We start from the raw sequence: 25741 nt of genomic DNA, 5'->3' as shown, positions 1-25741 counted from the left end.
TCCTCCTTCCTGTTTAATTCCCCTCCCCCACCAACACTTATTTCTGCCTACCATACTATTTTAAAGATTGACTGCCTCCCCTTCTAAAATGTAAGTCCAGGAGGGTGAGGATTTTTTTGTTTTATTCAGTTTTGTTCACTGTTGTATCCTTGGTACCTGGAATGGTGCCTGTTGCATAGCAGATGTTGAATGAGTGTTTAAGTCATGGAGCACTAACAGTTTAAAGACTGATGTTATTGTCAGCTTGCATTTTAAAAGGATATACCAGTTTATATCTAATAGTGTTTGACCGCAAATATGCCAATATAATATTTAAAACTATATATAGTTTACTACATAAAATTGTTATTTTAATTTTTTTATTACTAGTGAAGTTGAATATTTACACATATTTTTACACTTATTGTTCATTTTATGTTTATATAATACATTTGTTTAAAAATTAGGAAATACTTCCTCATCTCACCCGTTTAATAATTTGTACTTTTGGGGCGCCTGGGTGGCTCAGTCAGTTGGGCATCCGAGTTCAGCTCAGGCCATGATCTCGTGGTCCGTGAGTTCGAGCCCCACGTGGGGCTCTGTGCTGACAGCTCAGAGCCTGCTTCCCATTCTGTGTCTCCCTCTCTCTGGCCCTCCCCTGCTCACACTCTGTCTCACTCTCTCTCTCTCAAAAATAAATAAACATTAAAAAAATTTTTTTAAATAAAAAAAAAATAATTTGCACTTTTAAGCTATCCCCCACTTAACCAATCCAAACCCATGATTGTACACATTAATGTGGCATTTATAGTGGATTCACCAAGACTTATCTTCCATTGTAGTAAGAGAGTGTACTATTTGGACTTGGGAGCCATAACTCTGCCAGAATACCAGAAGTCTTGAGGTGGGGGGATGGAATTAGGAAACACTGAAAATGTATTCATTCATTCAGCATGTAATTTTTAAGTGGTTTCTGTGTCAGTTACTCTGATGTGCAATGGAGATACAGCAGTAACAAGACAGCTGTATTCTTTTTCTCCAGAGATTATGGTTTACTGAGAAAACTGATGCTACACAAATGAAGAAGAAAATTTAAAAATAAAAATTTGCTCATGCAGGGATAAACACTGCATGATTTATAGCTTTTCGATCTTTATTCAACATGTGTTCATGAACATTAAAATAAACTATAGCTTTCTTTTTTCACCTAGAATATCTTGAAGTTTTCCTTCCTTGTCATTAAATATATTTGCCAACTTGTTTTTTAATGGTTGTGTAATATTCCATTTTATGGAAGTTCTTGTTCAAAGCAATCAACTATTTTTGGACATTTAGGTTGCTTATAATCTTTTGCTATTATAAATAAAATAGCATTTATTTTTTATATAAATCTTTCATGTTAGTTTATTGTTGCCTTACATATTGGTTTCCTATTGCTGGTGTAACACATCACCACAAACAATGGCTTAAAGCAACACAAACTGATTATCTTACAGTGCTGGAGGTCAAACATCTTAAAATCAAGGTTTTGTCCAAGCTGTTTCCTTCTGGAAGCTCAAGGGGACAGTGTGTTTCCTTATGTTTTCCAGCTTCTAGAGGTCACCTGCATTTCTTGGCTCATGACTTCATCCTCCATCTTCAAAGCTGCAAATACAGTATCTTCTAGTTTTTCTCTCTGACCTCTGTTTCCTTCATCACATCTCCTCTAACTCTAACCCTCCTCCATCCTTCTTGTGATCTCGCTGGGTCTACCTGCATAACCTAGGATGATCTCCTCTTTTTAAGATCTTTAATCATATCTGCAAAAGTCCCTGTTGCCATGTAAGGTAAGATTTTTGTATGTTTCATGGATTAGGATGGGGATGGATTTTTGGGGGGTCACTGTTCTGCCTACCACATCTTAGGATATGTGCCCAGATATAAAATCGCTAAGGTCAAAGCAGTTTTGAAGGCTTTAGATACATACTGCCAAACTGCCCTCTCAAACACTGAATACTTGATTGATATACCTGCAGTGAGAGGTCCTTACACTTAGTCCTTTCTAGCATTTGATATTCAATATTCTTATTTAAAAAAAAATCTTTGAACTCTTGATAGTTATCGTGGCAAACATTTATTAAGTACTTACTGCATGGCCAGCACAAATATAAGAGCTTTATAGGTGTTAGCTAATTTAATCCTCAGAAAACTCTATGACGTAGGTACTTTATTACCTCTGTTCTCTCACTTTCATGGGTAAAGACGCTGAGACTTAATGAAGTCAAGTAACTTGCCTAAGCCACATAGCTGGAAATCGTAGAGCTAAACTTCAAACACAGCTGAGAAAGAGCTAGATAAGTAGATGTCCATATCCTAAAATCTTTCTTTCTGAGGACTTGTGAATACACACATACATACACGCTCTGAATAAAAGATCTTGGTAGGGTGTGCCTATGACAGTTTTGAGTAAAAAATGATAGCCGGTATTTGTTGAATACCCCGTGGCTTAATGGAAAAAGGTTTGCAAAGAAATATATAGTCAGGAGGAGACGCAGAAGAGGAAAATGAGGAATGAGATAATTGAAGTGTTTTTCCCCTGAGGTCTTAGGGCTAATTTATACTTTCTGATTCTGTGCCAAATTGTAAAACTTAATCCTTTTAGAGATGCCTGTAGCAGAAATTCAGGATAGGGTTTAAAACGTTATGAAGTCAATAATGAAAAGAATAAGCTTTAAGAAAGGTCTACTTTATATAAAGCAAAGAGGGGCTCAGAATAGCAGGACAAATTTAGAGAGGAGTTTTTATTTTTTTTATTTTTAATTTTCTTAGAGAAGAGTTTTTAGTTTAATCTTTGGGATTTTTATGATTGATAACATAATAATAGTTTTACAACTCTTTTTTTCATTCATAGTTGGTTAGGCACAGAGTACCAAAGCATACATCATTTCTTCATTGACTTCCATGAGTGTATCAGAAATGATCTTTTAAATTGTAAGAAAATCTCAACAAAGAATGTTTCTACATTTTTATAGCGATGAAACATTCATAGAGGTTTGTTCATTCAAAGCAAACTTATGGAAAACAAAGTCTTTGTTATTTAAACCTGTAATAGGGTGGATAACATGTGCTTTATATTGCTTATTTCTTAACTATTTACATAAATGTTTTTAAACATGTTCATGCCTTTAAGAGATTAATAGGAAGACTTAAATGTCATGGGAAAATGGAGAACACAGATTTAGATTTATATCCTTTGAATTCTAAATATATAAATAGATAGCTTTCAACTCTACATTTTTGGCCATATACTATTTACTTGTTAATCTCTAAAGAACCATGGCAATGTAGTTTAATTCTTGTTTTTTATTCTTTTGACTGTTGTTGAGTTTGTGGGATAAATAATACATTGAGTTATACCTGTTTACTGGTGTGTGTGTGTGTGGGGGGGGGTGTCTTACAGTCAGTTGGGTATGTTTTGAGAATGTATCCAAACCTTTTTGGTCTGTCCTTGATACCTTCCTTTTGTGATTTCTCAGGGTCACAACCAGGAGAAGCTTTGAATTCTTTTGTTCCAAGATAAAAATAGTTTTACGTTTGTTTGCTTTTCACTGATTACAAAAGCATTCTATTCTTATTGTTAAGAAAAAGACCAAATAATCCAAAAAGGTTTAAAGGAAGAAATAAAAATTACCCCCAAATTCTCTGTACCAAAAGAGATAGCCCCTGTTGACATTTGCTGTTTTTTTTTTCTTAATATGGGTACATACACGTACACTTTACAAAACTTGAATTATTACTGAACAAGATTATTTAGTAACTTTTTTGTCCTTAAAAATTTCTGTCACTCCACATTAGTATATATGGGTATCATTTTTAATATGGTTGTTCTCGTACATCTATGCAGACTTACACTTATATTGTCCAAATATTTCTTAGCATAAATTGTCACAAATAGAATCACTAGGACTGGTCATAGAAGAGTTGAATCCACGTATACTACGGTCAACAAGAGGAGGGGCACATTTTTCCAAACACTTTCTTGCACTAGACAGTGTTCATTTTATAAGACCTTTCCTAAATCTGATAAGTAAAACTGATTAATGTGGATTTCTGTCATTATTGGTGAAGTGCAGCATCCTTTTATATGTTAATAGATCATACACAATTCTTTATTTTGAATTGCCTGCAATCGAAATTTCTATTTTGACTGCGTTTACTTTCAGAACTTGAATTTTGTAGGAATCGTTAAGACCGTTCAACTGAAAATATTATATGCTCCTTGAAAGAGCTTGGAGATACAGCTTACAGGTGCTCTCTACATATTTGTTGTCTTTAGAATACACGTAGAGGGTAAGGTAGTTAGGTAACCCTATAATGAAGTCCTTGCGCCCCAAATTGGGACTCCTGCGATTATTGCCTCAACTTAGGACACCTGAGGAGTGTTTGATGAAGAGATGTGCTTCTGTTTGGTAAATTAATTTTGGTTCTGTTTGGTTAATTAATTTCTCATTCACAAGGCTTTTGATAAAGTTCATGTTGTTCTGCTTGCCAAGTTGGAATTTGAAATGCATTTCTTCAGAGTGACAAGTGATATTTCAGTGTGTGTTCTCTTAAATGCCTATTAGAACTGTTGTTTCCAAGTTACAAAAAACAATGCAAACTGGTTTACATAAAAGACGTAAATACTCATGTAATGACTGAAATCAAATATAGGCTTGGTTTGGGATGCAGCTTAAAGGGGCTCGCATCATGTTACCAGGAGCCAGTTTTCTTTCTCTGTATATCTATCTCAAATTTGTTCTCTCTAGAGTGGGTGCATTTTTATATACATGCTCCTGTTACTGCATCAGAAGGCTGTAGTTGCTGCTGCACGTAATATCCTTCCCTTCCATGGTTAAACTCAGTAAGAAAGAGCAAGCATCTCTTCCTAGTTGCCCAAGGAAAAGTCAGGTGTTCTCTCTTCTTGTGCCTAGTTGCTTATTTTGTCTTGTTTGCCCTTCCTGAACCCACTCTGGAAGTCTTGGCTCAGGCATCTGACACGCGCTTTCGGAGAAACTAGGGGAAGGGGTTGAGGCTATCTAAACCACTTGAAAGAAAGTGAGTGAGGTGAGATCCCCAAAAGAAACTCTGGGACTATTGCCAGAAAAAAGGGTACTGGATGCTGGCAAAGCACAACACAGGTGTCCACTCATCTCGGGTGCCTAGTACACGATACGTACTCTAACGAATGTTTATAACTGCCTGACGCTAGCCCTATTGGTGCTATTCTTTAACATATTTGTAAAATGAATAGAATTTTGTAGGCCATTCTGGAAACTTCATTGTGTTTCCGAAGTTAAAATTTTACCCGAATGTCAAACAATCTACTTAAACATGGTCTTTCAGACATCGATAAACACTTAGGTACAGGATTATTAAAGGCTTTTAAGCTAGTCCTGTTCCCAGGAACAGGACACTGAAGAGGGTAATCAACAATAATCAGGAGTTGAAGTTAGAGATCAAATTCACTCATTTTCATACTATTCATTCAGATGTTTACTGAAGGCCTATTGGGTGCCAATTGTAGAAATGTCTGGGTGCTGTGAGTCAGGCTGGGATGCACGAGCCATGGCATGGGCTCTATCAGATCACAGAGTCTAGTGAGAGAGGTGGTGTCCTGGGATAAATGTGCTGACTGTGTGAACTACCCAGTGCAGTGACAGCCCGAGGGACCGGCCCCCACTTCAATCCGGCTGGCTCAGTGAAAGCCCCCTGGAGGAGTCATGCCTGAGCTGAATGGGTCCTGAGGGACCAATAAAAATGAGCTAGGACCAGAAAGATGGTGACCTTGGGCAGGGTAGGATAGGCTTTTAAACTATGTACAGAAGCATTAGGATTGAGAAGTTATGGCCCCTCTGGGGCATGATAAGTAGTTGGGTATTACCTGGGGAAAAAGTGTATGTGTATGAGTGTGGTGGGTATGAGTTGAAAGAAAGTGGTTGATTGAGGGACAATGTCAAGAGAGAAAGCTAGACAGCAATGCACCATGAGATCATACTAAGAAGTGTGGATTTTATCGGGTAGACAGTGGTGAAGTACCAGATAACTTGGAAGCAGTAGAATGACTTCATTAGAACCTAGGAAGAATCCTGGGAAACCCCATGAGTGTAAATTTACTGATAGGAGTTCAGAAAAAAGAGCAGCTTTCATGTTTTTTAAAAAATTGACATCAAGTGTTACATGTATTGATGTGTGTAGCTTATAAATAAACATGTCCGTTGAACACTGACCATCTCCCTTAATAAAGTTTCTAAAATATAGACTTTCTATAAGAAGCAAAAGCAAATGAAGGTTTATTTTTCTTTAAAAAAAAAAAACGGAATGTAAAAATAAGCAATCTGATATTGCTTCCCAAGTTTTAAAAAGTTATCAAACTTCAATTGGAAGGAGACATTTCTTTTTTTTTTTTCTTTTTTTAATTTTTTAATGTTTATTTATTACTGAGAGACTGAGAGATAGACACAGAGCATGAGCAGGGGAGGGGTAGAGAGAGGGGGAGACATAGAATCCGAAGCAGGCTCCAGGCTCTGAGCTGTCAGCACAGAGCCCGACGTGGGGCTCGAACTCACAAACTGCAAGATCATGACCTGAGCCGAAGTCGGTCGCTTACCCGACTGAGCCACCCAGGCACCCCAGAAGGAGACATTTCTTAATATTAGGACAAGAAATCATTTAAAAATACCAAGCACCTTTTATAAAAAGGGCTTATGAACACTTGTAATCATTAAAAGATCTGTTGCATGAAAGCCTGAGAAATTAAAGAAATTATGATTGTGTCCCCTCTTTAGTAATCATTATCAATATTTTTAGTTTGACCTTTGTTTTATGTCAAGAGCCACAGAGGCTGTTGGGTAACACTCAAGCCATCATTCCAAAAGGAAACCAGAACTTCCTTAGTGGGAGTTATTGTGTCACCTTCTAATCAGTATTATGATAACTCATCTGAGGAAGTCTTGCTGTGCACAAGTATTCAGTGAGAGATTACTGGGGTTAGAGAATACATGAGGTTGATTATGATTGTTGCAGAGTTTCAGCAGTTTTGCTTTTGAGATTTTGAGGTATATCATGGTGGTGTTATTAGTGCTGGTATTGCTAGTAATGCTAGTAATTAGATTTTTGAGTTGTTTATTTGATGTATGATTTTGCTTAGTTTTCTAAATTTTTTATATTTCCTTAAATCGAGTCTTCAGAGTTGTTCTCAGGGAAACATAGATGTGACTTTTAACAAATCATGAAGAGATAGTGTTAATGGTGACTTCACTTACCATGGTGAGCACTGAGTAAGGTACAGGATTGTCGAATCACTGTGTGGTCCACCTGAAACTAATATTGTATCCTGGCTATACTTCAGTAATAAAAATTAAAAAATAATGAAGAAAGTATTTGCTTAGTAGGAATCCCCTTCATAAGGAAAACTTTATATTAAAGGAGGGATTCTTGTACTTCAGAGAAGAACAATGTTTTAATTTTAAGACTCCCCTGACCTCCATAAATATACACTTAGTGTATCCATCCCTGTGGGTCTACAAAATGTTTTGCACACATGACTCAATAAATGTTTGCCCAAGTACATTGATCTGGTCTAAATAGGAACTGAACCTGAAATTCTCTCCTCGTGCGTGTGCACACACACCCTGGCTGAACAGCTGGGGTAACTGTTAGGATTGGGTTCATGCATTCATTAGGATTAGGTTCAACTGTCCATGATAGAGACATCCAAAATAATGGTGTCTAAAAGGTCAAAATTTGTTTCTCACATAAAATATGTCTAGACGTAGTAATCCAGGGCTGCTACAGCAACTCTGTGAAATCCTTCAGGACGTCTGCTCCTTCTCCTTCTTTGCCTCATCAGCCTGGAAAGCGGCCCTTCTCTTCATGGACTAACATGGTGATTAGAGTGCAGCCATTCCATTTATTTTTCCACAGTAGAAACAAACCGATAGTAGAAAGGCCAGAGAGCACAAACTATCACGTTCTTCTTTTTTCTTAACATCTTCATTTCCGTTCTCAAGGTCCTAATCAGAATGCATTGTCTCCTCTTCTCCACATTGCACTGTTATCTGGCATAGCATCTTTATTTTTCTTTCCATGTAAATTCAGTGTGCTCCTTTTTAAATATTAGTTGGCACCTTTGTCTCTTGTCCCACTTCCCCAGCTCTGGTCTGTACACAGGTCTCAAGTGGTTCCTGTCTACTTTCTGGTTGATGAGCTCTTGTATTTAGTTAGGTCTTAGTAAGAAAGATCTACTGTATATCTAGACCCAAAGTAAGTTTTTTTGGTTTACTGTTAGCTAAACTTCTAAGGCGATTTTCTTTCTTTTTTTTTTTTTTTTAACATTTATTTATTTTTGAGACAGAGAGAGACAGAGCATGAATGGGGGAGGGTCAGAGAGAGGGAGACACAGAATCCGAAACAGGCTCCAGGCTCTGAGCCGTCAGCACAGAGCCCGACGCGGGGCTTGAACTCACGGACCGCGAGATCATGACCTGAGCGATTTCGGCCGCTTAACCGACTGAGCCACCCAGGCGCCCCCTAAGGCGATTTTCTAAGGAAATTAATGGACTTTGTAAAAAAATTGAGACTTATTTTAAATTTTATTTAATTCAGAGAATTTATTTGCAAGTTTTAAAATGCAAGAATCTTTAAAAAGAAAAGAAATATACTTTGCTAATAGTGATAAAACACTTAGCAATCATTTTATTTATTTTATTTACGTTTTTGAGAGAAAAAGAGTGTGTGAGTGGGGGAGAGGGGCAGAGGAAGAGAGACAGAGAGTCTTAAGCAGGCTTTGTGCTAAGCTTGGAGCCCAATGCGGGCCTCGAACTCATGATTGTGAAATCATGACCTGAGCTAAAATCAAGAATCTGATGCTTAACCCATTGAGCCACCCAGGTGCCTCGTTAGTAATCATTTTAAATCCAGAATCCTTTCAGGTCTGTTTTTGCATAGTACTTTTTTATTCTTAAGCTATCACTTTGAATGAAAGGAAATAGGCATTGGATATGTTCAACTCACCTTTCATTTCACAACTAGGTGTCAGTATTAACATACCTGATTCGGTGTCTCAGGTGTGATTATAATGAGCTCATTCAAATAATTACTCACCCATATAAGGTACAAGTCAGAAAATAAATGATAAAGAAAACAAAGAAAAATTAAGCTACTTTTCTTATTTCCAAGTGGACTGGTTAATTTTATATTTACATTTTTAAAAACAGAATTTTTCCCCCACCTTAGTAACTATGCACAATTAAACTTTCTGATTTATTTGGTTAGGAAAGGCAGGTAGAGCGTGAACTTGTGCCTTTTCACTACTACCAACCAGAGGTTTTTCCTACAACTTCTCCAGGAAGAGTGATCAGAAAAAGAAGGAAAATTATTGCTATTCACATAGGGTGTGTGTGTGTGTGTGTGTGTGTGTGTGTGTGTGTGTGAGAGAGAGAGAGAGAGAGAGAGAGAGAGAGAGAGAGAGATTCTTGCCTACTTGAGACATATTTGAGAACAGGACTTATGCATGTATTGTCAGTGACATTTCTTACATTTCCCTAGATATCTCTCCTGGTATAACTAAATCTACCTTTTTCAATTCAGTCCTCATGTAAATAGTACGATACCTCTTGTCTTTCCTTGTACATCTGATCTGACAATATTTTCACAGCATTTATACGCATTTCTCTAACTAGAGTGTCTCACCTTTTATACCCATGTTTCCTGTTGATACGTACACAGTCCAGTGTAATAACTGAAATATCATGAATAAAATCCAGGTAAAGCAATAGACCAAAGTGCTGAAAACACATCCCATGCTCCATCCCACTAGAAGATCCTGATGGGTTCCCTTTCCCCAATTCTCTTTTCAAGAATCACTGCTCCTGCATGATTTAAGTAATAGATCTAGCTCACTTGTACAAAATTCATTAAGTGAATTATATTCACTTAGATACTTTTAGTAAACATTTTCAAAATATGTGTATGTGGCTTGACAAAGATTTTTGGATTTTTCAAGTCTACAGTAGAAAATATTAGTCAACTTGTCTTTGGATCTCAAGCCCAGATTTTGACAGAATTGACAGGTTTGCTTTTTTAAATTGTTATTTATAAGTCTAAATGTTTCCTTAGAAACATGTCCATACCCCCAGAACAATTCTGTTTTGAAAAAGCAAGTTGAATTACTGTCAGCAATATCTTGGTACATCCATTTCTCATCATGGAAGTAACTTTTTAGGTCATGCAGTGGATCCTAATTTTACAACAATCCACAGTAATGTGTAAACAGTGCATTTGCTTTTTGACTTTTAAAATCTCTTGTTTTCTGAGAATTTTTGGTTCATCAGTTCTTAGATAGCCACATAAAACATTTATTTGGCAGTTACTTTTTGTAAGTTTTTATGTCTTTCGGGCACATGATGCAAGAACATAAAATTAATTATTGATTGTGGTACAGATTCAGCACATCACTGTAGATTGTCAATCAGCCTGAAAGAAGAGAAAAGTCATATTAATCAACTCCAGGCAATCCCAGTTTGCTGCATATATTGTGGAAATGCAAGCAGGCTACATCATGCTCATAAGATATCTTATTCAGCAGAACAGTAAAATAGTTCAATAAAGTTGATTTAATTCTGAGCTCTCTTACAGTGCTTAGTAGTAACTTAGTTCTTGACCTGAATTATAACAGGTCTGTGATTTTGCAAAATGATCCTTATATACTGATTTTCTTGTTTGTTTAAAGATTTGTGTTTCAAGATTTCTCTGATGCCCTTGACAAAGATATTATGTACAACTTCATATCAAGGCAAGGGACTAGTTACTGCTTTTAAACTCGGTTGGAGTCAGCTATATGATATTACTCTCCGGACCTCAGAGTTTCCAGTGATATATACCTAGGAGATAGCTGGGCCTGGCCGAGTGTCTTCAGCAAATAAGTACTTAAAGACATTCACGCCCTTGTTTTGTGTCTGGCATCTTCACTCTTAGGCCTCAGTGAATGGCTGTGATTATTTTCTGAGTGTGTGTGAGCCTTCCTCTTTACTCCATCTTCTATGATCTGGGTTTTATTTCTGGTGCCTGCTGCATGAGCCCTAGCTTCTCACCACTAAATTTTCTTTTCATTTTTTGATATTTGGTCTACCTGTGCTAACTATTAACAGCAAATGGTTATTAAAGAAATAGCTATTTGGAGGTATTATGCAATTTTGTAATATTTTTTCTTATGGTGTTCCTCAGAAGTCTCAAATACTATTATTTTTAAAACTTCACATTTTCTCCTGATTTAGGTCAGTATATATACATGATTAGTTTTGCATGTGTTTGAGTAAAGAGTGCAAGGGGGTGGTAATTGCAAAATCTAACAGCAGCTATGTGTGTTTACATAGCCTCATTGTTGACTGCCAGTGAAGGGCTATAGCAGAACTCTGAATCTGATACCATTCTGAAAGTTATTATTATTATTTTTTTAGCAGCAAGATAGAAGGGCAGTGAAGGCATGCCCTTGGAATTATTTCCCTTGCTCTTCTTACATTCTGTCCTAGGCTGTCAATATATTTTTTTTTTTTTTAGTCTATGTGTTTTATACATTTGGACACCACTTAACTGTTCATTTCATTTCAAAACTTGCCTATGCCTTAAACAGGTGAATTTTTTTGGAATGTAAATTATATCTCAATAATATTATTGTTAAAGAAATCCCCCAAATTTAACTAAAAGCATTTGTAGTGATATTGGGAAGCAGCTTTATACTAACATTAGAAGGTGAAGAGCAAATGGTAGTTAATTTATTTATATAAACTTCCACGTGATACAGTTTTTAAGAATATACTTAACTATCCTATTTTTGGTTTGTTTGAACTTAGGAGAACTTTCTATTTAACTTGTAAGTGTGTATCTTAATGGAGTGAGGAAGGCAAAGGTCAGAAATACTGACTAAAACATTTAATTCTCATTTTTAGCTTCAGAATGCTGTTTAGAGTAATGAGCCAGAAGTATGCACGTCTTTCACTTCGTGCCCGACTCCCGCAGCCTGGTCAGCCGCGGAAATCTGAGCTCTGGCTAGTGAGGAAACGCACTGCACAGTTCTGCTACTTTGACTTCTCTGTAAAGTGAACACGTTGATACTGAGGACTTTGCATTTTAAGATACTCCATTTATCATTACAGAAAGCTGTATTCCTGCACAAGTGGTGGCTGCCATTGATGTAAACACTGTCGCTAATGAAGTGTACGCGTACAATTTTCCTCACACTCAGTTACTGGCCAAGACAATTGAAGTGAGTAATCATGCTTATTGCTTTGATAAGTAGATGGCGAGGAAGACGTGATTGAAAAACACTGTATGATACTGATTGATGGTGTGTTAATTGGAGAATAAGTTATATACGAATGAGAAGTTTAGGAGAAGGGCATCGACATTTTCTGTTCTGTCGGAAGATGGCATGCTCTATGTTGCCTTTATTTACTTTTAATTTTCAGTTTAAGAGAGAGTGAGAGAGTTCAGTATTTTGGTTTCTGAGACAAGGGAATGAAACGTAAGAATATGTTTGACTCTTAAATTCATGGTTCTCTAATGGCATAACTTTGATTAATTCTTTACTTTCAAGCAATAGTCACATACTATAATATGTATGTATATATATATATATAGAGAGAGAGAGAGAGAGAGAGAGAGGCAGTCATTGGCTATTACTTATTGAATGCTTCTTATTTTAGCAAGCCTGTCAAAATTAAAGGTTAAAAGTACACGTGATGAACTCAGCAGAGGTATTTAACGCTATTTTTAAATAGTGTTAGTAAATAATAGTTATTTTAAAAATAATATGAAATTGTTTTTTTCTCTCATTTTCTTGTTGTGACGACTTTTACAATGAATTTCTCATGAAGCCATAATTTATACACAATAAACTTCACTCATTTAAGGTGTGTAGTTTGAGTTTTGACCAGTACATACAAGTGCGTAACCACCGCAATCAAGACTTAGAACGCCCATCCCCTACAGTGTTCCTTGGTGCCCGAACCCCGGGCAACTACTGATCTTTCTGTCATTACAGATTAAATTTTCCATTTCTAATACATCACAAATAAAATCATGAGGGTGAGTTTTTTGGGTGTAACTTTTCTGTGTAACATAATGTTTTTTGAATTCACCCATGTTGTTGTGCATATCGGTAGTCTGCTCTTTGGTATTGCTGAGTCATATTCTGTACAGTGAATATTTTACACTACAGTGTATATGTCCATTCACATGATGTTAGACATCTAGGTTGTTTCCAGTTTTCGACCATCACAAAAAAGTTGCTATGAACATTCATGTACAAGTTTTTGTGTGAACCTTTGTTTTCATTTCTTGTAGATGAATACCCAGAACTGGAATTTCTGGATCATATAGTAGGTTTCTTTAATTTTATGAGAAAATGCTAACTGCTTTCTCTAGTGCTTATACCATCTTACAGTCTCATAATCCACGTACATGTTTCAGTTGTTTCACATCCTTACAGCGCTTGATATTGTCATTTTTTAATGTTTATTTATTTTTGAGAGAGAGACACACACAGATAGAGCGGGGGAGGGGCAGAGAGAGAGGGAGACAACAGAATCTGAAACAGGCTTCAGGCTCTGAGCTGTCAGCACAGAGCCCGATGCGGGGCTCGAACTCAAACCACGAGATCATGGTCAGAGCCTAAGTTGGACACTTAACAGACTGAGCCACCAAAGTGTCCCTGATATTGTCAGTTTTTAAAATTGTAGCCATTCCAGTGAGCATATAGAGGTATTGTGATTCTTTCGTGTGTGCTGATTCTAATTTGCATTTCCCTGCTGGCTAATAATGTTGAGCATCGTTTCATGTACTTCTTGGCTATTTCTGTGTTTTCTTCGGTGATGAAATTTCTTGTCCAATTTTTATTACTTGGTGTGTTTGTAATATCATCATTTAGTTGAAAGGCTTATTAAGTTTTCTGGATTCAAGTTGTTTGTCAGAATATATATAACAAAGATTTCCTCCAGTTCTGTAACTTGTCTTTTCATCTCCTTAACTGTGTTCATCAAATTGCACATGTTATTTATCTTTTTTTTTGTTTTTGGGTCACGTTTTTATGTGTTCTAAAAAAAAATCTTTGTTTACCCTATTTTTCCCTCTTCTAGAAATTTTATGGTTTTGGCTTTTCTATTTAGATTTCTGACTCATTTAGAGTTACTTTTTGTGTGTAATTTGAAGTAGCAGTCATTTATTTTTTTCCAAGTGCATATAACATTGTCCTGGCACCATTTCTGAAATGATTATCCTTTCCTCAATTTCCTTGACACCTTTATTAAAAAACTAAGTCATAAATGTGTGAGTCTATTTCCAGACTGTCTTCAGTAGTATCTGTATGTTTTTCCTTACACCAATAGCACACACTTGTGATTATTATAGCTTTATAATATGTATTGAATTCAGGTGGTGTAAGTTCTCGAATTTCTGTTTTTCTTTTTCAACATTATTTTGGTTACACTGTCATTTACATTTGTGTGTAAGTTTCAGAATCACCCTGCCAATTTCTATGAGTAAAAAAAAAAAAAAAGACATTTTTATTGGAATTGCACTGATTGGTTTTGGAAGAACTGATATCTTAATAAAATTGAGTCTTTCAGTCCATGAATATGGTATCTCCCTTCATTTATTTAGATGTTCTTTAATTTATATCAGCAATATTTTATACTACTTAGTGTACAAGTCTTGCACACATTTTAGTTAATTAATCCCTAAATACCTGTGGGTTTTGATGCTATTGTAAGTGGTGTTTGTTAAAAAATATATTTTTAATTGTTTATTGCTAGCATATAAGAATACACGTAATTGTGTTTCTTGACCTTCACCTTGTATCTTGTGACTTTGTTATATTAATTTATTCTGATAGCTTTGATTTTTTAGGATTTTTCCACATACACACAAATACTATCTGAGAATAAAGAGTTTTGCTTTCCCCTCCAATCAGGGTTACTTTTTTCTTATTGCATTGTATAGGATCTTCTGTATTGATTAAATTGATTAAGTAGGATTGGCTTGGGTATCCTTGCCTTCTTCTAGATTCTAGGGGCAGAACCTTCAGTCATTCACCATTTAGTATGATGTTAGTTGTAGATTTTTTATAGATGCATTTTATTAAGTTTCTTTTTATTACATTTTCTGAGAATTTTTATGAGGAATGGATGTTTAGTTTTTCAAATGCTATCTTTCTTGCATCTTTTGGCATGATTATAGCATTCTCCCCTTTTATTCTGGTAATACAGTGATTATATCAATAACTTTTTTTGAATATTAACTCAGTATTGCATTCCTGGATAAATCCCACCTGGTCATGATCTACTATCTTTTTTATGTAATAAAAATTTGTTTGTTTTCATTTGTTAATATTTTGTTAGATATTTTTACATTCTCCTCAGCTTTTTAGTATGGTTTTGGTATTAGGGTCATACTAGCCTTATACTTTTTGGAAGAGTTTGAAAAACAAGTATTAGTTCCTCTATAAATGTTTGATAGAATTGAGTTAATGGAGCTATGTGGGCCTAGAGTTTTCTTTGTGGGAAGATTTTAAACTATGAATTTAATTTCTTTAATTGTTACAATACCAGTAAAGCTTTCTATTTATTTTTTTGTTTAGTTTTAGAAATTTGTGATCTTTGAAGAAATTATCCATTTTATCTAATTTGTCAAATGTATTGGCTTGACATTTTTCATATTTCCTTATATCCTTTTTCTACATGTGAACTCGATAGTGATGCACCATATGTCATTCCTAATGTTAGTTATTTGTATCTTTTCTTTTTTTTTTTCCTCTGCTAATGAAGCTGGAGGTTTACCAATTTTATTGGTCTTTTTAAGTAACCAGCTGTGGATGCAATTGAATTTATCTATTATTCATTTGTTTACTATTTCACTAATTTCTGTTTATCTTTATTATTTCTTTCTACTTACTTTGCATTGAAATTTTTAATACTTCTTACAGTGGGACTTAGATGATTGACTTGAGATTGTTTTCCTTTTTTTGTATAAACATTTAGTGTTGTAAATTTTCCTAAGTTTTGACTACATTTCACAAATTGTCATATGTTGTGTGTTCATTTTCATACAGTTCAAAATATTTTCCAATTTGCCTTCTGATTTCTTCTTTGGCCCCTGCATTATGTATAAGTATGGGTTTAACTTTCCAAATATTCATGATATTTCCAGATAGCTTTCTGTTATTGATTTCTCATTTCTGTTTTATTTTGGTCATACTGTGTATGATTTCAGTTATTTTAAATTTGTTGTGACTTTGTTATAGGCCAGAATTCATTTTGTCTAGTGAATGCTGTATATGCTATTGAAAAGAATGTATTATTTTCTTTTCTTTTTTTTTTAACTTTTCTTTTAGTTTATTTATTTTGAGAGAGACAGAGAGCACAGCAGGGGAGGGGCAGAGAGAAAGAGAGACAGAATCCCAAGCAAGCTCTGCGATGTAAACACAGAGCCTCATGTGGGGCTTGAACTCACAAACCTTGAGATCATGACCCGAGCCGAGATCAAGAGTCAGGCACTTAACTGACTGAGCCACCCAGGCGCCTCAAGAATGTATTCTTTTCTTGTTGGGTGGAATACTCAGTAAATGCCAGTCAGGTCAAGTTGTTTGTTAGTGTTCAATTTTTCTATATTGTTACTGATTTTTTCTATCAGGTGCTGAGAAAGGGGTGTTGTAATCTCCAATTACAGTCATAAATGTGTCTCTTTTTTCGGTGTTGTCGGTTTTTGCTTCATTTTATCTTGAAGCTCTGTTATTAAGTGTACATACTTTGTAATTTTTTTTTGTGATTGACCCCTTTATCATCATGAAATGTTCCTTTTTAACCCTAGGAAGTATTTCTTGTTCTGAAGTCTACTTTTCCTGATATTAATACAGCCATTTCTGCTTTCTTATGATTAATGTTTGCATGTTTATCTTTTTCCATCCTTTAAATTTTATCCTACTTATATCTTTGTATTTAAATTAGATTTGCTGTAGACAGTGTATAGCTGGGTCTTGCTTTTTTATTCAGTCTGGCAACCTCTACCTTTTAATTGGAATACATTTACATTTAATTTTGTTATTAATATTATTTTAATTCTACTACCTTGTTATTTGTTTTCTATTTTTCCGTCTGTTTCTCCACTAATGGCTATTAGGTATATCTTACTATTTGTATCTGTCTTATTTTCTTAGTGGCTACTCTAGGGTTTACAGTATGCGTCTTTAACTTATGGAAGCCCACCTTCAAATAACATATAGCACTTCATAAATTAATTCAACAGTATATACATCCATTTTACTCTCCAGAATATTTTGCTATTATTGTCATACATTTTACTCCTTTGTTTATTAAAACCTCAAATATATTGTTAGTGTTTTTGGATTAAGTAGTCAAATATTTATTAAAAGTTTTAAAAAGACCTGAAATGTTTCATATTTATTTACATATCATCTACTATTTTTAACACTCTTCATTTTTTTTTGAAGTCAAAGTTTGCATGTGGTATAATTTCCTTCTTCCTGAAGAACCTTTAGCATTTCCTGTCATGAGCATTTGGCAGGTGACCAATTTCTCAGTTTTTTGTGAGTGCAGAAGTATTTTACTTTGTCTTTATTGTAAAATAGAATTTTCACTGAATCCTTGGTCGCATTCATTTTTGAAAGATGTTTTCATAAGTTCATATTTTCTATGAATTAAAACAGTTTTCCAGCACTTTCCATCTTTACCTGGTTTGCTTAATTTCTGATCAGAAGTCTAATAATTCTTATTTTCATTTCTCTTAATATATTATATGTTTCTCTGGCTACAATTAACATTTTGTCCCTATCGCTTGTTTTCAGAAATGTTATTTAATATGTTTTTGTATGTTTTTCTTTATTCATTCTGCTTGGGCCTTGTGCTTTTCTTGTTTATAGTTTTCATCAAATTTGGGAAGGTTTTAGCCATTATTCAAATATTTTCTCTGTTCCCTATTTTCACTTTACCTCAAATTATGCATGTATTAGATCCCTTCATATTGTCCTGCTGGTCACTGAAGGTATTCATTTTTACTCTCCTTTTCTCTATATGCTTCATTTGGGAACATGCCATATTGTTATATCTTCAAGTTCTTATTTTTTTTTAGTGCGTAACTTTTTGTTTCAATTTTTTTTCATTTTTAGAAGTTTCAGTTAACTTTTTTCATGTATTCAATTTGTCTCCATGTTTTTGTTTTCTTTAGGCCTTTGAAAAAATTGATGATATTTTTGACTGTTAAAACCTTTGCTAATTCCATCATCTCTCTCATTGCTGGGTTTCTTTCTACTGATGAACTTCCCCACCCCCACCTCTTGCCCCTCACCCCCTTCCCGCTTATGGGTCACATTATCTTGTTTCTTAGCATTCTCGTAATTTTTTATTAGGAGCCTGGCATTGTAGCCAGTTTGTTGTAACCCTTTAAGGAATATTGGATTTTGTTCTCACAGGCAGTTAATTGCAGATCAGCTTAATTCTCTCAGGGTATGTTTTTAAGCATTTTTTTCAAGTGGGTCTTGAATAGCTTTTACTGTGAGGCTAGTCTCATCCCACTACTAAGATATGACCTTTCTTAGATCTCTATTAAATACCTCATGGATACAGAAAAAGATGCTCAACATCACTAATCCTCAGGGAAATGCAAATCAAAACCACAATGAGGTATCACCTCACAGCTGTTAGAATGGTTAGTATCAAAAAGACAAGAAATAGTAATAAGCATTGGCAAGGATGTGGAGAAAAATGAACCCTCATTGAATCACCGTGTTGTATGCCTGAAACTAATATAACATCATATGCCAACTACACTCCGATAATAATAATAATAATAAAATAGCCCACGTACTCAACTAGGTCTTCCTACTCTGGGTGTCCTAGTTTTTTGGCTTACAGCTCCCCAGTAATTGTGCTTTTCGCAGCAGTAGTCCTTTGCCCTCCCTCATGGCATGTCCCCTGATGCACTCATAGATTGATATCCAACCAGACACTCAAAGTGAATGCCATGCAGATTTCTGCCTCTCTTTCCCTGTGTAGCTTCCTGCTTTCTAGCACTCTGCCCTGTTTTAGTGCTAATTATACTTCACTGCCACTTTTAATAGATGATAATAAGTCATATTATTTGCTTATGATCTAAGAAAGCTAGGAAAAGGGAAGAATGGAGATAGGTACCTCCAGCTCACTGTCTGTAAGCTCTGTAAGTCTGTCTGTAAGAAAAAAGCTTGCCTTCCTATGGCTTTCAGTTTCTTCTTTGGTATTCCTTATATCCCTGGTCTGATGTGGAGAGAGTGTTATCATGTCTAGGTCAAATATATAGGAGCTATGCTGAGAGTCATGTTTCAAAAGGGGGTAGAAATTGAATGGAAAACTTAGGAGTGATGAGAGGCTCTAGGGATTTTCAGTTTTATAAAACAACATATATTGGTCATTTGAGCATTTAATACATGCAGGGTATTGAGCCCTTGGAGAGAGCACAGATCTGAAGAAGCTATAGTCTTTGCCTTCAAGAATTTATCAACCAGTACAGAACTTGAACTTGTAAATGGTTTTCTTTGGGATTTCTGATCAAATGTGGCATTGAGAAGATACTTCTATTACATAACTCTATTCCTTTTCCTGATAGAAAGAAGAAAAGAAGGGGAAAAAGGGAATGAAAAACCATTATTAATGAATGTAGGGATTAGACGTAAGCTAAAACAAGAAAGAAAACTATGAAGAATAGTGTCCAGTGTCACGGAAATGAAACGGCACTGACTGAAGACGGCACAGCTGCAGGCAAACCTTTGCATGTCTTGTGCAGAATCAAGACGGAAGGAATGGCAAGGAAGAGGACCAAATGCACCAGCAGTTGTTTGTTCTCGGTCAGGAGAGGAGACATTTGAAAAACCCAGATCACTGGCGGAAAGTGCGGTGGTAACCGCGGCCGACTTCCTGCTGGCCCTGAATGCGAGATCAGGCTCTGGACAGAGGCAAGCCCTTAGGGTAGAGGCCACTGCAGGTCCTTCCTGGGAGCGGTGTGGCAGCCATGTATCTGTTTCACCTTATTTCCCAGCAGACTCCTCCATTCACGTGGCCTGCATCAAAAAATGAATAATAGGGGCACCTGGGTGGCTCAGTCAGTTGAGCATCCAACTCTTGCTTTCGGCTCAGGTCATGATCTCATAGTCCTGAGTCAAGCCCCGCCTAGGGCTCTGTGCGGAGTGTGGAGCCTGCTTAAGGTTCTCTCTTAAGGCTCTCTGCCCCTCCCCCTTCCGCAAAAAAAAAAACCCAAAAACAAAAAACCAAAAATTAGACAGGAACCTATTTGAGGCTATACTAATATAGTAATTTTAAAATAAGGTAAGATGTGTAAACAAAAAGCAGAATATACAACAGAAAATTATATTAAGAACTAGAAGGAAATTTCAAACATACATGCCTCTATGAGCTTTAAGCATTAAATAACACATCTTCAAAACAAGAACTTGGGGCGCCAGGGTGGCTCAGTCACTTAAGCAACCGAGTCTTGATTTTGGCTCAGCTCATGATCTCACACTGGTGGGATCAAGCCTTTACACTGTCAGTGCAGAGCCTGCTTGGGATTCTCTCTCTCCCTCTCTGCTCTTCCCCTGCTCACACGTGCACTCTTTCTCTCAAAATAAATAATAAACTTGAAAAAAAAAAAACCCAAGAATTCAATCAGATGTATACAACAGTTCAAAAAGCAGTAAGACAATAATTGGGGCTGGAAAAGTTACCAGTAGTCTGGGAAAAAAAGAGGAGAAAAACCATTATAAAAATGAAAGTCATGTCAGAGTAGCAAAAAATAAAGTGTACAGGGCTGCAACCAGAATTGTGCAGGAGAGAGCTTGAGAACAATAAAGCAAATTAAAATGGAAAAGAAATACAGATTACAATTTGCAGAAGGAATGGTAACTGCTGAAGACAAAAGTGATCTAAGATAAAAGTAATTAGAACCGGGGCGCCTGGGTGGCTCAGTCGGTTAAGCGGCCGACTTCAGCTCAGGTCATGATTTCGCGGTCCGTGAGTTCGAGCCCCGAGTCGGGCTCTGTGCTGACAGCTCAGAGCCTGGAGCCTGGCCTGTTTCAGATTCTGTGTCTCCCTCTCTCTGAACCTCCCCCGTTCATGCTCTGTCTCTCTCTGTCTCAAAAATAAATAAACGCTAAAAAAAAAAAAAAAGTAATTAGAACCTCTGGAGAAGACAATAAGGCAAATGGGAAAAAAATATTAACAGAAACAGAGGGGGAAATTCCCCAAATAAAACCTACGGCAATTCATGAGCCATAGTACCTGTGAGCCCTTATTGAGAAAATGACTCACTCAATCTAACCAAGAGATGAATCCAAGTAGAGAACCCAGGAATAAAGCTACCGTGTTAGGAAAGAAATTAGGGTTAGAAAACAGATGTGTAAAACTGTGTGAATCTTTGCGCTGTAGAGATAATAATGTGGTTGAAGTAGGACAGTGAGACTCAAAAAATATGTCTATTTGAAAGATAAATGAAGGTGTGGATTTTTAGGACATTATTTGATGTTACTGTTAGGAGCTTAGTTGGGCTGGGAAAGACAGCGGAGCTCTCAGGGGTCAGAGTAGTTTTTATTCAAACAGCAAGGCGAAAATGAAAGAGTGAGGCCTTTTTCATTTACTGCGGTGGTATAAGCAATTCTGTGCAATAAGAGGAACCGCCAGGGCCCCCTGCTGCATTTCCCCCATGCGACAGCGTACGGAGGGAGAGCCGGGGGTGTCAGCACAGATGTGGGGGTCAGCTCACCGTCCAGGGAGCCCCGGCCTTGGGGAAATTGTAAGAGGGGAGGGCTAGGAATGCCAAGTGCTGAGTACCATTCAGAGTGGGGAGAAGCGTCTTCAAGGTTTCCACCACCTTCTCCGGGAAGGAGGCCTTGACAGAGCTGCTTGAAGAGACCTAGACGTGCAAATCTGTGAAGACCGTGCTGGCCAGGGTGCCTGCATCCTCGACTGTGACAGCTCGCAGGGCCTGCGACGTGCTGGCTGTGTTCGGAGTCTGGAGTGGGAAGGGCAGCCTTTGTAACTGCCCACAGTCAGGCCCAAAAAATCACAGGGAGGTTTAGAATCAGGAGCAGGACTCTTCGGTTATAAAGACAGCTAGTAATAAAACTGCAGGCTAATGTATCTAGGTAGAAAATGAGGAATTAGTAGTCAGTACTGTATAAACTTCACATGAGCAGAAACCTTGTCTGGTTTGTTCCTTGTCGCAGACTCGGCACAGTGCCTGGCAGAGGGTAGATCCTCTGAAATATTGGTGGATTACTTTCTGAACACTGTTGAATGAGCAACATATTGGGTTAAAAAAGAGGACAAATACCAGGCAAATGGAAACAAAGGCTAACAGTTTCAGAACTGGTATTAGTTAGAATGGATTCCAAGGCCAGAGCATTTAAGAGTCATAGAAAGTTACTTTATAATGATGATTAGTACGGTCCTCAAGAAGGATTGTCATATTTATGCACAAAATAACATGAGAGTTCACAGAACAGGAAATGGTAGGAAATATCCACTCAGTTTTTATTGGATACCTACCATATGCCACAATACAGGAAAATCATTGTCTTATGAATATAAACACAGTAATTCTAAGTAAAATATGACAGAAGCACATTAAAAGAATAATGTAGCATAACCAAAATGGATTTTGTTTTGGGGAATATAATAGTTTAGTACTTAGGAATTCTATTAATACTATTCAACATGTTAATAATGGGAAACAGCAAAACTATGTATTAGAAAATAGTTGACCAAATGCAGGGTTTTCTGCATTTGGGTTTTTAATCTCCCTTAATAAAATTAGGACATATGTGTACTACTACAGACACGTATGTTATTTAGTGGCTTTACGTGTGTGTGTGCACGTGTATATTTCTGTTTAAACACACACACACACACACACACACATATATCTCCAAGTCCAGTAACATGGTAAAACTTTAAAAGCATTCTTGCTAAAATAATGAATAAAACAAGGATGTCCACCATTGACATTGTTATTTAATATTGTTGTAGATGTTAGGTAATATACTCACACAAGGGAAATAGCATATAACTATCAAGGAGGATTCTAAAGAATAATTGTATAGGCCTGGAAAACAGAAAACATACTGTGCTAAAAATACGACAAGGAACAATTAGTACATTTAATAAGGAGACTGGTTACAAAACATATGATAACCAGTAGCTTATATATATATAAACAAAGACCTGTGAGAAAATATAATAGAAGAAAGTTCCTATTTATAGTAGCAACAAGAAACTTATAAACACCGAGAAATAAACTTAAGAAATCTGCAGGACCCACATGGGAATAAAAGATTTGAAAAATGGAAGTATGACTGAATAGTGTACAAATTTCAGTTCTCTTTAGGTTAACTATAAATTTACTAAAAATAGTCAAAAGTTTTCTAACCTACCAAGTTATTCCTAAAGTTTAAATGAAAGTTAAGTATAAGAATAGAGAGGAGACTTTCTGCAAAAAGAAGTAATAAAGTTAGTAGGGGAACTGTTAAACTGCTCATCATTGGGTGATAAACAGTGTTACTGCACTGAGTTGACCTAATGTTCTCTGAAAGCAAAGGTGTTTTCATAACTTTATGGCCCGGTTATAGCAAAAGAATAGATTTCCATCAGCTTTCAAACGTAAGATTATTAAAGATAATTGTGTATCTCCATAACTACTTTCTTGAATTTTGACACATTTAATGACCTAGAATGCCAGGTTAAATAAAGTTGTAAATGGCTTAATTAAGTAATTATTTCTTGCATATTGCCCTATCATTTGATTTTTAAAAAATCACTATTTTGAAGAATCCTTTAAAATTGTAATTTTTTATGCCAAGCTGAATTGGAGGCGGTAACTTGGTGCACCTGGGTGGCTCAGTCAGTTAAGCGTCCAACTTCGGCTCAGGTCATGGTCTCATGGTCTGTGAGTTCAAGCCCCGCAACAGGCTCTATGCTAATAGCTCAGAGCCTGGAGCCTGCTTTGGATTCTGTGTCTCCCTCAATCTCTGCCCCTCCCCAGCTTGTGCTCTGTCTCTCACTCTCACTCTCAAAAATAAATAAACATTAAAACAATTTTTAAAAAATCACTTAATCGAGTAATTATTTCTTGCATATTGCCCTATCATTTGATTTTTAAAAATCACTATTTTGAAGAATCCTTTAAAATTGTAAGTTTTTATGCCAAGCTGTATTGGAGGCAGTAACTCTGTTTACTTCCTTTAGATTTTAGACATAGGATGCTCCTGATGTAAAAGGTAGTTGTTTTCTTTTTACTTTAGTTTTAGGAATTTAGCTTTAATCCATCTGCTTTCAGTTAGGAAATTAGTAAGTTGCTTATCACAATAGTCTTGTGCTCACAGGCTCTTTAACTTGAGTATGATGTGCTAATTGTACTGCATTGCCCCGTGTGTTCTGACAGACTGGTCAGTGTATGATTTACAGACTGCTTTCCCTAGAACTCAAGAGTTTCAGAGGTGCTTTAGGAACTTTTCAGTATTTAATTTTGATTTCATTTTACATATATACCTTAAACTACTTAAAAGCCTGTGATTTAAAAATGACAGGCACATATATTTATGCTTTACATACAGTAGAGACAACTGATTGGTTCCCCAGGTTAATTCACTCTTTACAGAACTTAGAATATAGCTTGTCCTTTTCATGTACTTGAACTTCTTAGCAATGTGTCATATTTAGGAAGGTTGTGGACCTAGGCTTGTTGCTTGTTTCTGGCCAAGCTTCATGAAGATTGGAAAGCCCATGACTTGTTTCTCTATACAGCAGACCCCCTTATCTATGGGGGATGCATTCCAGGACCCCAGTGGATGCCTGAAACCTCAGATAGTACCAAAGCCACTGTATATACCACGTTTATTCTTATACATACATACATACATACCTATGATAAAGGTAATTTATCAATTAGGCACAGTAAGAGATTACAACAATAACTAATGATAGAACAGTTATAGCAATATGCTGTGATAAAAGGTGAATGTGGTCTCTCACCCTTCTTGTGATGACGTGAGATAACAAAATGCCCACATGATGAGATGAGGGGAGTGAATGATGCAGGCGTTGTGGCTGCAGGGTTAGGCTGTTACTGATCTGACCCTATGTCAGAAGGAGGACCTGATTGACTGGAGTTGACTGAAACCGGAAAGTAGTGAAATCAGTGAAAGTGAAATAAGGGAGGACTACTCTACCCTATTTACCTTCTGATATATAAAATAGAGTCAAAATAACACATTTTTCAACTACTTAGCCCAGTAGGGATTATTTTGATTAATCCTATCTAAGATTTTAAAGTTTTGTTTTACTACACACAACTGTAAAACAATATAATAATTGTGAATACCTGAAAATGGGACGTTTTTTCATCTGGTGATATTTTAGCAGAGACATGCTTGGAAGGGATGGTGACTGGTCAGTCACATTTACTAAATAAAAAATATTATTGATACAGGTATGACAGGGGTGTGAAATGCTTAGGATTCAGGGAGCATTCCAGCTCAGCTCTGGCCAGCTCTGAGACTTAGGGGAAGTCACTAAGCTTTTCCTAGCTTCGTGTTACTTCTCCAATTTCTTCATAAGATTGCTTTGGGCAGTTAGTTTAACTGAAGTTGATTTGAAAAGTGGTAAGTGTTTTATATATATATATATATATATATATATATATATATATATAT

The 25741-nt window shown here is 36.2% G+C and overlaps 1 protein-coding gene across 11 annotated transcripts in view; it reads left to right on the top strand.

Annotated features, from left to right (window-relative positions):
• Window positions 1-25741, top strand: part of TRDMT1 (tRNA aspartic acid methyltransferase 1) — a 95541-nt gene that overhangs the window by 36416 nt on the left and 33384 nt on the right. For all 11 annotated transcript variants that reach the window (XR_007456905.1, XM_049626883.1, XM_049626884.1 and 8 more), the window contains one exon: window positions 12153-12262. Coding sequence is in view for 10 of the 11 variants with exons in the window: in XM_049626881.1 (XP_049482838.1) it covers window positions 12153-12262 (110 nt within the window). In the remaining variant the exon portion in view is untranslated. The remainder of the gene's footprint in view (window positions 1-12152; window positions 12263-25741) is intronic.

Source organism: Panthera uncia, chromosome B4 (assembly GCF_023721935.1).
Source record: "Panthera uncia isolate 11264 chromosome B4, Puncia_PCG_1.0, whole genome shotgun sequence".
Lineage (NCBI taxonomy): Eukaryota > Metazoa > Chordata > Mammalia > Carnivora > Felidae > Panthera > Panthera uncia.
This window is presented reverse-complemented; position numbering and strand designations above follow the sequence as displayed.